General features: G+C 36.9%; 1 protein-coding gene across 2 annotated transcripts; it reads left to right on the forward strand.

Moving 5' to 3' along the window:
- Positions 1-3,706: 3,706 nt before the first annotated feature.
- On the forward strand, positions 3,707-10,971 carry LOC131551865 (E3 ubiquitin/ISG15 ligase TRIM25-like). Of its 2 annotated transcripts, none has more exons than XM_058795054.1 (8): positions 3,707-3,780; positions 5,730-6,327; positions 6,688-6,783; positions 7,040-7,273; positions 9,284-9,440; positions 9,617-9,667; positions 9,753-9,794; positions 9,983-10,971. In XM_058795054.1, the coding sequence occupies exons 2-8, from the start codon at positions 5,737-5,739 to the stop codon at positions 10,483-10,485; spliced, it is 1,674 nt and encodes a 557-aa protein (XP_058651037.1). In that variant the 5' UTR covers positions 3,707-3,780; positions 5,730-5,736; the 3' UTR covers positions 10,486-10,971. The 2 variants fall into 2 exon arrangements, with proteins under 2 accessions (XP_058651037.1, XP_058651038.1); XM_058795055.1 differs by having other exon boundaries at positions 3,724-3,780; positions 5,733-6,327.
- The last annotated feature ends 1,759 nt before the right edge of the window (positions 10,972-12,730 follow it).

Here is a 12,730-nt window from a genome sequence, read left to right on the forward strand (position 1 = left end):
TTCAAGTAAGCCCGTCCTGCCATAATAATGGCTGGAATATAACCACCCTCAGATGGTTATACTAAAGAGGTCCCCAAGCCATGTCAGTCCCACAGTAGGCTAGCGAAGCACCGTGTTATTGACCAAGAGCTCACAAGAGGGAGATCCGGACCCTCAGTAAATGATTGGCTAAAGAGCAAACACATTAACATCATAGTCAGCAATCAAAGCCTGATGTAAACTGAGGCCATAACACTAGAGGGCTGGACACAGTTATCCTCGAATAGCAGTTCACTCAGATAAGGCTGAAGATATCCCAGACCATGGAAGTGGGCCATCTACTTAAAACCCCGAAGGGGAGACAGCACAGTCCATGCAAGAGGCTCACGGGGACCACTATTTAAAAACCCTAAAAAAGGGAAGCAGTCTCCGAGCTGGAACACACCTATCCTTGAATAGCAGATTCCTAGACTTCAGCGCTTAATCAAGAGAACTTGTGCCAAGGGGAACCCAACCTAGTTAAGGAGCCAGGCTAGAACATGGGTGCCCTCAGTCATATTCCAGAACAAAGTAAGCTTGGGCTGGAGCATAACCATCCGCAGATGGCTAAACGATTGAAACGACTCCGTGCTGGGCTGAAACAACTCATCGTGCTCACACTTCATCGTCATAACAACCCAATAGTATCTGTGACATCCGACAACCTTTTCACGAGTTCCCACTTACATGTAATAAATAGAATAAAGTTTATGCGTATTTGGCGTGCTGTCCGAGGGGAGGGCTCCCTATTGGGTATTGAAAAGCTAACCGAGTGGCACATCAGCTATAAACTTGGAGAGAGGTGCCTTGCAATATGCGCATCACATGTGAATTAGGTTGCTAGTTGCACTTGTTCAATAATAATTGTTTCTTTATGATACACCTTAGTTGTTAGTTTGTGCCTATAATTGTTCATCATAGGTAAATAGTTGAACTTTCTCATCCGTTTATCTGAATGAAATGTGTAATTTAAAATACAGGTAAAAATGCTAGTGAAAATTCAGAAAATCTGAGTAATTTCGTTGTGTATTTTATGCAGTTTTTGCGTCATGGTTACAAAATGATATTAACATCTTTTTATGTCACAAGGTTGTTTAAAGCTTTTAGCAACAAACACCCTGCCTTTTTGCAACTTTATCTAAAAATTTATTTGCAACACGGCCTGTGCCGCTAGCGAAGGCAGCCTCGAGCTAGCGTCTGCTGCTACAAGGGCTGGAGTTCCGGCTGCATACAACCCCACGAATTCTGCGATCCGATTCTTCTGCGATCCCGCTTATGATGTCGTGGGCCAATAGATTGGCGTTGTTTCACACGTGCTTCAGACACCAGTCATGAAGGCTGCATTCCCCATAGTGCCCCTTAGGGGACGCAGTGTAGAGTTCCCTAGAAGGGGAACTACAATTATTTTATCTTTGGTTTTTGTACTGTTGGTCTAAAGGAATAAGGATGGCTCTCTTAACGCATGTTAATTCATGTTTTAGTTAATGATTTGTAAGTGCATCGTTGTGTCATGACTTCACTTTAAAGGGCTCATCATTACTAGCTACCCATACACAAGCATCAACTTATGCTATGTTAATGCATTGTTTTGTCATGACTTTACTTGAGGGGCATGTCATAATTAATTCACTGTTAACTATTTACTAAATTCAGCTCATGACTTATTATAAACTTACTATCAAATAAACATGTATTAATACTCAGCCCAGTTACATGATGTATTGCTTATTAAAAAGTCACACAAGGAGAGTATCACTGAGTGTCTGTATGGACAGTGATTTGTACTGATACTCAGCAAACCCTGACCTTAGTGAAAGTGTTCTGTTTTTTCGTGGTTTATTTATTTATTTAGAGAACCAATTCTTCAGGAACTGTTCCTCTTAATTAATTAGCTTACTAGCGAACTAACTGTGTATAAGTCGCAGTTGAATTTGACGAGAAAGAGAATTATATATAAATCAGTGAGAATAACATAAAACAGATACAGGAGATGACCATTTAAGATAAATTATTAGTGCATTTAGTGTTTCCTACAGTTTCAGCCGTTGCCTTTATGGAGAGTACCATGACACATGCGCATACATTGCTCATAAACAAGGTGCAGCACATGTGTCATGATACTCTTCAAAATGGCGGAGAATGGGACGAGGTGGAGAAGAATTGTTGAATAAAGTTATTTTTGTTTGCTTTGAGCACAAAAAAGAAAGACATGAAATGCCACAAAAGAAGCATTAAAGAAAAACATGGTGGATATTAAGGTACCGGGAAGAAGTGAGCTAAAATCAGTGATTAACAGGAAAATAATAAAATTATGGCAACAAGTTGGGAAAGCAGCACATACGTGGTATTATAACATTGTGAAATCAGTTGGAAAAAAGAGCAGTTTTATGGTAGGCATAGAAAGGAGGAAGTAATGATTTCTAGATTAAGGATGGGACACCAGACTAAATTCAACACTTGCATTAATCAAGAAGCATGGAAATGGTCATGTGATGTTTTAGAAACAGTAGAACATGCACTTTTTAAATGTAGTAAAATATGATGAGCAGTGTAATAGTCTTTTAAGCAATATAAAGAATAGGTCAGTGAGTGTCGTGGAACTTTTGGCAAAGGGTTTGAGTGATAATCAGATATAAAGAATGGGAATATATGTCACTGCGCGTTGCATTCTGGGTAGTCGCCGCCATGTTTTAGGACACGATATAGCGTACAATGACAACAAATACAAATCACCAGAGGAAAAAACTGTATTTGCGTTGAAGCATAAAATTGGCTTCATTTTAGATCCGTTTTCCACTCCGGTCACGAGAGCAGATATGGCAGTTCATAACACAGCAAGCGTTTTCCATTCCAATATGTTTTTAACTGTACAATATAAATTTTAACATCTACCTCCACTATTACCTAATCTCTACTGTGTCCGTGTCCCAAAGTCCCAGAATGCTGTGCGTTGCTGACGTCACGTTCCCATTCTCTATATGTGGCGGTTTTAACATTTTTAGAACTTACAGGTCTAGACAACAGGATTTAGGACTAGTGTCTGAGGATGAGGATCATGATGCTTCTGCCCATCTCGGAGGTTGAGGAGCCAAAGCTGGAGGAGCTGAACACAAAGCGCCAGCTGAAGCATGGGCTCTGATCCTCTGGGGTGGGTGGGGCATTCAAATTTTATTAAATTAAATTTAAATGTATTTATTTATTAAATTAATTTAAAATGTATGTATTTATTTATTTATTTTAAAAAACAATACAGATTCATCACCCATGGGAGTAAGTTATAAAGTAGGCGGAAATACTCAGGATGAAATGGCCATTGAAGAAGACTAAGAAGAAGAAGATGAACGAAGGTCTTTTGGAATGGCATGAGTGTGAGTAATTAATGACAGAATTTTCATTTTTGGGTGAACTGTTATTCATGCATGAAGTAAGCATTCATTCAAGTATTACATGATTATTCATGTACCTTTATTGTAAAGTGTTCCCGCAAGTTGTTTGTGAATAACTATGCATCTCCACGGTTACCACTAATGTTAGCCTACATAAAATTCTAATTAATTTCTAAAGTATATACGTAGTATGCCTTAGTTTATTCCCAGTATAAATATCACGCTAAATGATATTATTCTATGCATTTTCTGAACCGCTTTGATTCTTGGGAAATCCTATTTAGCCACTTTCGTATCTATGACGTATTCATTTCAAAATAGGAAGGAAATGTTTTGGCGCTCGTGTTGCATCTCCTCGACTCACTTCTGAAGTGTTGTGAGTAACTGTTTCAGAGATTCACGTGTATATAGACACTTTTAATGAGTAGAACGTTGTGGAACCAAAGTTGGACCTGAAGTTGATTAACGTTACTAGTTAAATATTAAACTAGATTTACCGTATATAGGGCGTGTAAACATGAGATGTGCCCTCGCTGCATGCCATGTCGTTTTGTTAGGAAACAGTAGAAAGAGAAAGGCGGTTGGTTTGATTTGCAAAGATAGAGGCAATAAACTAATCATTTCATCACCTGTGACTAGATTAATTATATAATTCATTTGTTTAACCAAGTTTGAAGCAAAACGCTGCATTTCTGAATTTGTTTGAACTGCTATTGTATTTTGTGAAATTCCTTGAATTTAAATGTGCATTCATTCACTTTACATTAAAAAAATTTAGTCCTAAAGAAAGGAATAGTGCTTTTGAAAAATATTTATGCCTGTACTCTTGAATCATATGCCAGTGCCTTAGTTTATGCCAACATTCATTCATTCATTGCAACATTACTGAGCTCACCTTCATATAGGGGTGTGCGATATGACGATTTTTGATCGTGGACGATAAAAATGTCTCCACGATCTGCTTTTGAAGAAATATCGTAGTATCGTGCTACAGCGCACATTCTATCAGCTGCAGTTCTTATTCCTCCGTCTCAATATACTGTACATTATTCGGATCTGCTTTAAAGCCTTGCCGGTTAAATGTTTTATTCACGCGCTGGCCTGACGTGCGCTTTTTCTGAGCCCGTACACCCGAAGCGCGCGCCTGTCAAAAAGCGCCTGATTACTGAACTAAGTTATCTTGTGCACTAATACTGTCAAAACACACAAGGTTTATGTATAGACTCCATTGCTTATGTCTAAAATGAGTACGTAAACAGCTGAGAGAAAACGGATGCGTGCCTCTGTATATTAGATGCGTGCATGTCTTAAAGGGGCAGTACTGAACATGCTGCCGACTGTCATTAAAGGGATAGTTCACCTTAAAATGTAATTTCTGTCATTATTTACTAACTCGCATGTTGTCCCAAACCTGTATTAATTTCTTTCTTGTGCTGAACACAAAAGAAGATATTTTGAAGAATGTGGGTAACCAAATAGTATCTGGTCCACATTGACTTTTGGTAGAAGGAAAAAAAACAAACTATGGAATAAGTCACTGGGGACCAGCAACTGTTTGGTTTTCCACATTCCTCAAAATAGCATTTATGTTTAGCAGAAGAAACTCATTCAGGTTTAAAGAAACTTTTGAGTGAGTAAATGATGGTATTTTTATTTTGGGGTTAATTATTCCTTCAATGTTAATAAAACACCAAAACACAAAGAGAAAAATCACTCACTACTCTTGACTGAAACACGTTAATACAGTTGATTTAATAGGAATCAATCTATATAGTGTTTTATTTTTATATTTGTTGATTCAATTTCTCGAATGCTCCTGCTAAATACACCTATTGTACCTGAAAATAAAACACTGTTTTATTTGTATAGTATGTGTATTTGTAATGTGTATCTTTGTTCTCATTTTTTAATAACAAAGATAAAATAATGACAAAGATTTTTATCTTCGCCCACTTTGGCCTAAATATCCGCCATTCTTTTTTAATATTTTTGTTATCTTGAAAGGTTTTGTCTTTATAATAGGGAAATTAGTTTGGCTGTAATGCTCAGACAACTTGCAAAATAGTAAAACCAACATGACAAAGAATCGTGATAAAATCGTGAATCGTGATTTTTCTTAAAAATATCGTGATATTATATTTTTGCCATATCGCCCACCCCTACCTTCATAGTGGCGATATTGAGTAATCCATAAGTGACAATTATGTTTAGGTATTTTTGTTTATTTTTGTAAGTTGTTAACAGTGAGATTTGTCTCAAACTTTGATTAGATGATCCAGTCTTTTTCAGTTACATCACTTACAGTTTTTCCTACTGTTTTCACAGCAGCAAAATGGCAGAATCTTCTGATAATCAGAATCTTTTTAACTGTCCGATCTGTCTTCATCTTCTGAAATGCCCAGTAACTACAACTTGTGGTCACAGTTTCTGTATGACCTGTCTTAATGGATTCTGGGATCGGGGTGATCAGAAGGGTGTTTACAGCTGCCCCCAGTGCAGGCAGACGTTCAGCCCAAGACCAGCACTCAACAGAAACACTGTGCTGGCTGAAGTTGTAGAGAAAACGAAGAGAGAAGCACCAGAAGCAGGAACAGCCTCTCCTGTCCTGAGTTTTGCTGTTTCTGGAGATGTGGAGTGTGACATCTGCACTGAGACCAAACTAAAAGCTATCAAGTCCTGTCTGACATGTTTGGCTTCTTACTGCGAATCTCACATTCAAACTCATTATACATCTCCTGCATTAAAATGGCACAAAATGGTCAATGCCTCACCTCATCTACTGGACCAGATCTGCTCCCAACATCGTAAGCTGCTGGAGCTGTACTGTTGCAAAGATCAGCAGCTGATATGTATGCAATGCGCTTTGATCAACCACCAGAACCACAGCATGACTTCACCTGCAGCAGAAAGACAAAAAATACAGGTAAAGTAACAGATTCGTCTGCATAATATTTTGCATCAGTAAATAAACTGATGCAAAATTTGTCAGTCAAATATATTAAACAGAGAAAACTTATCTTTGACATAGATGAAAATATTGTTCTGAGCAGTTATTGCAAACAATATTAGACTAATCATAATATTATTATAATATAGTCAAAAGACACTCATTAGCTCAAAATACCTTTCATTAAAATTCAAAATAAATGAGAGTTGTTTTAACAGACAGCGTGTTACACTCAGCTGTTCACTGTTTCACTTTGGAACAGGGAAAAACTTTGAATTCTTTCCATAACAAACATATTACAGAAATGATACTGAACTATTGCAAATTCAATCACAGGTACATTTGAAAAAAAATCAGGATGGCCTACAAAAGGAAATGCGTCAGCGAGAGATGAAGGTACAAGAATTAAGACAAGCCGTGGACTCCCATAAGGTAAGCTGATTGTAACTTGTAGTTACTCATTTTACCACTTTGCTATTTCATTAGTTCCTCAGATTGATGTGCATATGCAGTTGATTTGGACTGTAGACAGCTGTATGATTATTGTGCTTATTAGAATAGTACTGTATAGTTATACTACTTATAGTACAATAAGTGAATTATACTCTATTATGGTTTTGTAATTAATGTGGCTTGGAGAAAAAGAATTTTCCTTGGACTATGATTGAGAAAAATTTTCATCTAACAGTGCTCTGCAGAGGCAGCAGTGAAGCACAGTGAGCAGATGTTTACTGAGCTGATCAGCTCCATGGAGAAAAGCCGAGCAGAGGTAACAAAGATGATCAGAGCTCAGGAGAAAGCAGAAGTAAGCAGAGTTGAGAAACTCATATTAACACTGGAGCAGGAGGTCAGTGATTTGAGGAAGAGACGTGATGAACTGGGGCAGCTTTCACAGATTGAGGATGACATCTATGTCATTCAGGTAACTCTGATCATTTACCAGAGAATTTTTTTTAAAAAGGTTTGTTCTGACTCTTTGGTTTGTTTTCTGGGTCTGAAATCAACTTGAAATCAACCCCACCCACCACCACCTTCTCTGCCCCGATTAACTGCCTTCACATTTGGTTTTGAACATCTGTCTGAGTACTAGGGCTGTCAAAATGGCTGAATTCGAATTTAATGTAATTAAATATGATCAATATGCAAAGTATATTCCAATTTAAAAGCTAAAATTTTAGTTGTGTGTGTGTGGGGGCTTTTGGCTTCTCTCCTGAGGCCACAAGAGGGGCATCGAGCAAAATATTACTAATGCACGTTTATTCAAAGCAATAAAATAACAGGACTACCTTGAAAAAAGTGCATAATGTTTAAATTAATGTTTATAAACCATATACACTGAACAAAATTATAAACGCAGCACTTTTGTTTTTGCCCCCATTTTTCATGAGCTGAACTCAAAGATCTAAGACTTTTTCTATGTACACAAAAGGCCTATTTCTCTCAAATATTGTTCACAAATCTGTCTAAATCTGTATTAGTGAGCACTTCTCCTTTGCCGAGATACTCCATCCACCTCACAAGTGTGGCATATCAAGATGCTGATTAGACAGCATGATTATTGCACAGGTGTGCCTTAGGCTGGCCACAGTGTATAATTAATTAAGGTACTTAAACAATTAGAAACAAAACAGCATCATGCATGTATGTATTAATACAAAGGACCGAAAACCAGTACTTTTTCATTTAAAAACATGATATGCAGTGGGATGGGGAAAAAACGCCATAAAGTCTCGAGACCATGTTTTTTAAAAGTTGAACTTACATTAATTTGACATGACTTTCTAAACATGCGGCTCTGGTGTGAGACACGAGTGCAGAAAATGCGATGCATTGTGTGTGAACAGCTTGGTTTCAGTTTTTCTGTAAACAACATCTTCTCCACATTGATGTTCTCTTTTTCTGCAATATTTTGAATTGAACAACGTAGCAGCGCCACATCTTGTGGGTTCAACTGGATAGGCTAAGAAAAGCATTAAAATGCAACGACACCTACATCGTCATCACATCGCATCGTCAACACCACTGATAAGGCTGCCTGACGAACACCTAAAATTCGAATGCAATGTTTTTGCATTAGAATTATGGATTTTTATTTTAAATTCGACAAATATTTTAAATTCGAATTTAATTTTTTTATTTTTTGACAGCCCTAGTGAGTACTATTGTGAGTAGCTGGTTACAGCCGTTTGCATAACTAGACCTTGGCAGACAGTGCTGATGCCCCTAATGTTTTGTTAATAGCTCTGAAAGTTTTTGTAATGAACATAAGAAATAAGGCTTAATGTACATTACATTGAGTAGGGCACAAAATCAAGTCAGGCTGCAGTTCTAAATGTTATTGAATTCTGGTCAGTGAATCCTATGTAAAATTGACTAATATAAAATTGCATTAATTGACTGTTGGCATTGTAACTTTTTACCTGCTGTTCATAAGACAAGGGAGTGTTCAGTATCAGAGGCATTAAAGTGTTATTATTCAAGTTTTAATTCTAAATATATACACTAGAAGCATATTTACATTCAGTGAACATTGATTGGTTGTAATTCTTGGTTTGCATTTTACATTCAAACAGGTTGTTGCCTGACCAAGTTTACCACCCTTTGCTAACACACAGTGTGAGAGGCTAACAAACTATTTTAATGGGTCATTCAAGGGCTTGGAAATAATCAGGGTGAAAAGGTGTCAGCTTCACAGTTTTAATCATGATTTTGTTCATTTGGAATCTGAATGACACTTGAATTCTAACATCCAGTGCAAATCAGAGTTCTCTTGAACTGCACCCACCATTTCAAACAGGCAAACCACTTTCAAATCAACCAAATAAACTGAGCTGTGATGTCAGACAGACTCAGGTCTGGACTAAAAGCCCTAGCATGAAATCTTTTATTATTTATTTTGAAAAAAAAAGATTTACCTTTTTTCCATCTACAGAATTTCTCCTCTGTTTCCCGTTACCAATGTTCAGACTTGTGCAACACTTCTGTCAGCCAACGACTAACATTTGAGGAAATAGAAAAAGTCATCAGTGAGCTCAAAAGCCAACTGGATGATCTCCGTAAACAAGACATTAGGAGGATATCAGAGAAAGGTGAGAGATCTCTTAGAGTTTTTAATTTTTACTGGGGTTTTTTTTCTTCGTAATTTTCTTGGCTTTGACCATAAACTTTGAAGCCAGAGTTGTAAATCATCATTTAGAATTTATACCAAAACATACACAATATACAGTATGCAGGCAGATTGTAAAAATAATGTTTATCTTTTTAGTTCCCACTGTCCATGTAATGGTGAACTCTGTGAACAATAAGATCAAAAATTGTAAGTCAACATTCTTTTTTTCTCACATGACAAACAGACACACTCAGATACAGGAATATATACTTAATGTTTTGTTTTTGTTCAGATTTGCCATCTCAACCCAAGACCAGAGAAGAGTTCCTGATATGTAAGTTGCTTTGCAATTGTGTATAAATGTGTGCTGAATCCAGATACACAACAATTATTAGAGGTCGCCAACCCTGGGGAGGCTTTTATCAAACAATAATACAAAAAAGTCAAATTAATTGACAGATTAATCTACGATCTGAGTGAGGAAAAAACCTGTGTTTAATACAGTTTTCTTTTTATCAACAGATTCTGTTGATCTGAATCTGAAAGCTCCAGTCTCCTCTTCGCTCTCTCTGAAGAACAACAAATCTGTGCTAAAGTGTAGTATCGATTACTTGGGTTATGAGAAATATTATCAGGTTTTGTGTAAAGAGAAACTATCTGGCCGCTGTTATTTTGAAGTTCAGTGGGAAGGAGCAGGTTGCTCTATTGCATTCTCATATGACAACAGTCCTGCAAGTTTTGTCTTTGGATCTAACAAAAAATCTTGGAAATGTGACTTTCCAATATCTGATCTTCGTGTGCATCACAATAGCCAGCAGACTGACATTTCCTTGGTCTCCAAAATTGGAGTGTTTCTTGATCAAGCAGCAGGAACTGTGTCCTTTTACAATGTCTCTGATAAAATGACTCTCCTGCACAGAATCCAGACTACATTCATTGCCCCCCTCTACCCAGGGTTTTCATTTCATAATTTGAAAAATGACTCATCAGTGACGATTTGTGATATTTTAAAGCTAAACAAGTAAATCTAATTGTACTGACAGTGACGATTAGTGAATGGACACAGTATTTCTACTGCTAATTGTGTGTACAATTCTATGTGTTCTCATACAGCATTGGTAAATTCTTTAATTATAGAGTTAATTATATTAATGTTAAGAAATGGGGTAGGGGGGTTGGTCATCTAATAAAATAAGATTTTTTTTTTTTTTGGATGATGATTTTCGTTGGTCTTTATGGAATAGCAACCACTTGTCCTTCTGTCTTTTGGTGTGATTGTGTGAAATTTGACGTTTCATGGGATGCTCTGTCTGTTCTGCCTGTTTCAGTGACATTCAGTAAGTTGTTTCACTCACTTTATAGGGTGTTTATGCTAAACACTGTTCTTGTTTGTTTAACTGAACAACTGAAAATTGAAAAGTGAATAACTGAAAATTACTTTTTTGTACCTTGTTTTGTACTCTAACTTGTTTTTTGATCTGTATTACAAAATAACCATTAAAGATATTTAACCGTTCTCAAAACTGACTAACTTGATTTTGCTGAGCACCTTGGAATGTGTTCATTTTGCACATGGTTTTATCTCGGGTGACATGCAAATCAGGAATATTACGATAACCAGCAAGTGATCATAAGATGACAGTAAGATTTGAAGCATTAAGTTACAAAGAATAGTGTTATATGGCGGTGGCAGGTGCCGTCTGACCTTTTAACCTCTACTTGCATTATGCATGTGGGGTTTTCTATTTCAAAAGACAGATGCCAAAACTGGTGTGTGTGTGTGTGTGTGTAGGTCAGAGATTAAGAGTGCCTGGAGTACTGAGGCATCCAGCAGTAGATGCTAGTAGATACAAAGGGAAAAGCTTGATAGAGAGATTTAAGCCTGCTTTCTTCTAAACAACACATCCATCCACCCACACACGCACACACACACACACACACTGGTTGTGGTCTGCTTCATTTAGGATGTGTAATAAGCGTGGCAGAGGTCAGCAGGGGTTGTATCAAACCACTTTTGTGCAGTCAGCATTCTTATTTTATCTCTAAACTGCTAAATGTGGACTATGAGACATTTAGGTATTAAACAATAACATCATGGATTTCTGTAAAGCTTCTTTGAAACAATGTATATTATGAAAAGCACTATGCAAATAAAATTGAATTGGCAAACTCTAAAACACACTGACATAAAGTGAACTGGAGCAGCACTACTTTTTACAACAGCAAGAAAAATAAACAAAATCTGTATTTTTTTTTTTTTTTTTTTTTAAGGATTATATTAGTGGTGTGTAGGGGGAAAAATCCCAAGTATACATACGTGACAAATTGAGACGGAAAGTAAAACTGTGTGTTTGTGTACAGCTACACCTGCTGGTCAAATGAGAGATTAGATTCCCTTTATGTGGCTCACTCTCTCCTTCTCACACACTATTCTGCACAAGATCACTCATTAAATCTGTCTTTTGTGAGGTTCTCTCTTTTTCTCAAAAGAGTCTGGGGTTGTACAAATCTGCATAAATTATAATCTTTTCATATTCAAATAAGGCCCGGTGGTCGTTAAACTCATGAGGGGTTAATGATGAGAGAAACCTCGTTAAGGCCAGGCCAATTAAACTGCACAAGAGTCCCTGCAGAAGAGCTCTGTGTAAAGGAGGGCAATTAAAGACTAATTAGGAAGAATTTTCTTAATTAATTCGAAAGGGCACAAGCGTGTCAGACCTCCCATATGGTTACTGTTATAAAATTTTTAAAATAAATAAATAAATAATAATAATAGGCCTACTGTGTATGTAGAAAACACGTACAGCTTCATATCCCTCACCCAGTTCTTGGAAAATGGGTCAGCATCAAAGAGAAACTGGAAAATAGACACATTATGAAATATTTCTGCTCAAAGATCGTTAGAATTAACCACCAGGGATTTTTACTTTATAGCAGCTGCCCTGGCATGCTGTACAGACTGATGTACTGTATGTGCTAAATGAAGATTTTAATAAGATGATTATAGGATGAGATATCAAGCGTGATCTCACAGCTCCCGGTGTGATAAATCCATTTTAAAACAGATTTGTCTGACTGAGACACTTCTTCATTACATGCAGCAGAAGAAAGTCCATAGCAACTGTTTTTCCCTATTTGAAATTACCAATTTGAAATCAGTATTTTCCCAGTTAAACTACTTTTGACAAACAAAATTAAAAATGACTTAATATCCTGCTGACAGTGAACCAGTGAACTTCGAATTAAAGGCATCCAAGCACAGCATGAAAA

This window comes from Onychostoma macrolepis, chromosome 13, assembly GCF_012432095.1.
Source record: "Onychostoma macrolepis isolate SWU-2019 chromosome 13, ASM1243209v1, whole genome shotgun sequence".
In the NCBI taxonomy this organism is placed as follows: Eukaryota; Metazoa; Chordata; class Actinopteri; order Cypriniformes; family Cyprinidae; genus Onychostoma; species Onychostoma macrolepis.

Coding starts and splice junctions, on each gene's coding strand:
- LOC131551865 (XM_058795054.1), top strand. CDS start 5,737: ATGGCAGAATCTTCTGATAATCAGAATCTTTTTAACTGTCCGATCTGT. Junction 6,328..6,687: donor CAGAAAGACAAAAAATACAG/GTAAAGTAACAG, acceptor ATTCAATCACAG/GTACATTTGAAAAAAAATCA. Junction 7,274..9,283: donor ATGACATCTATGTCATTCAG/GTAACTCTGATC, acceptor TTCCATCTACAG/AATTTCTCCTCTGTTTCCCG.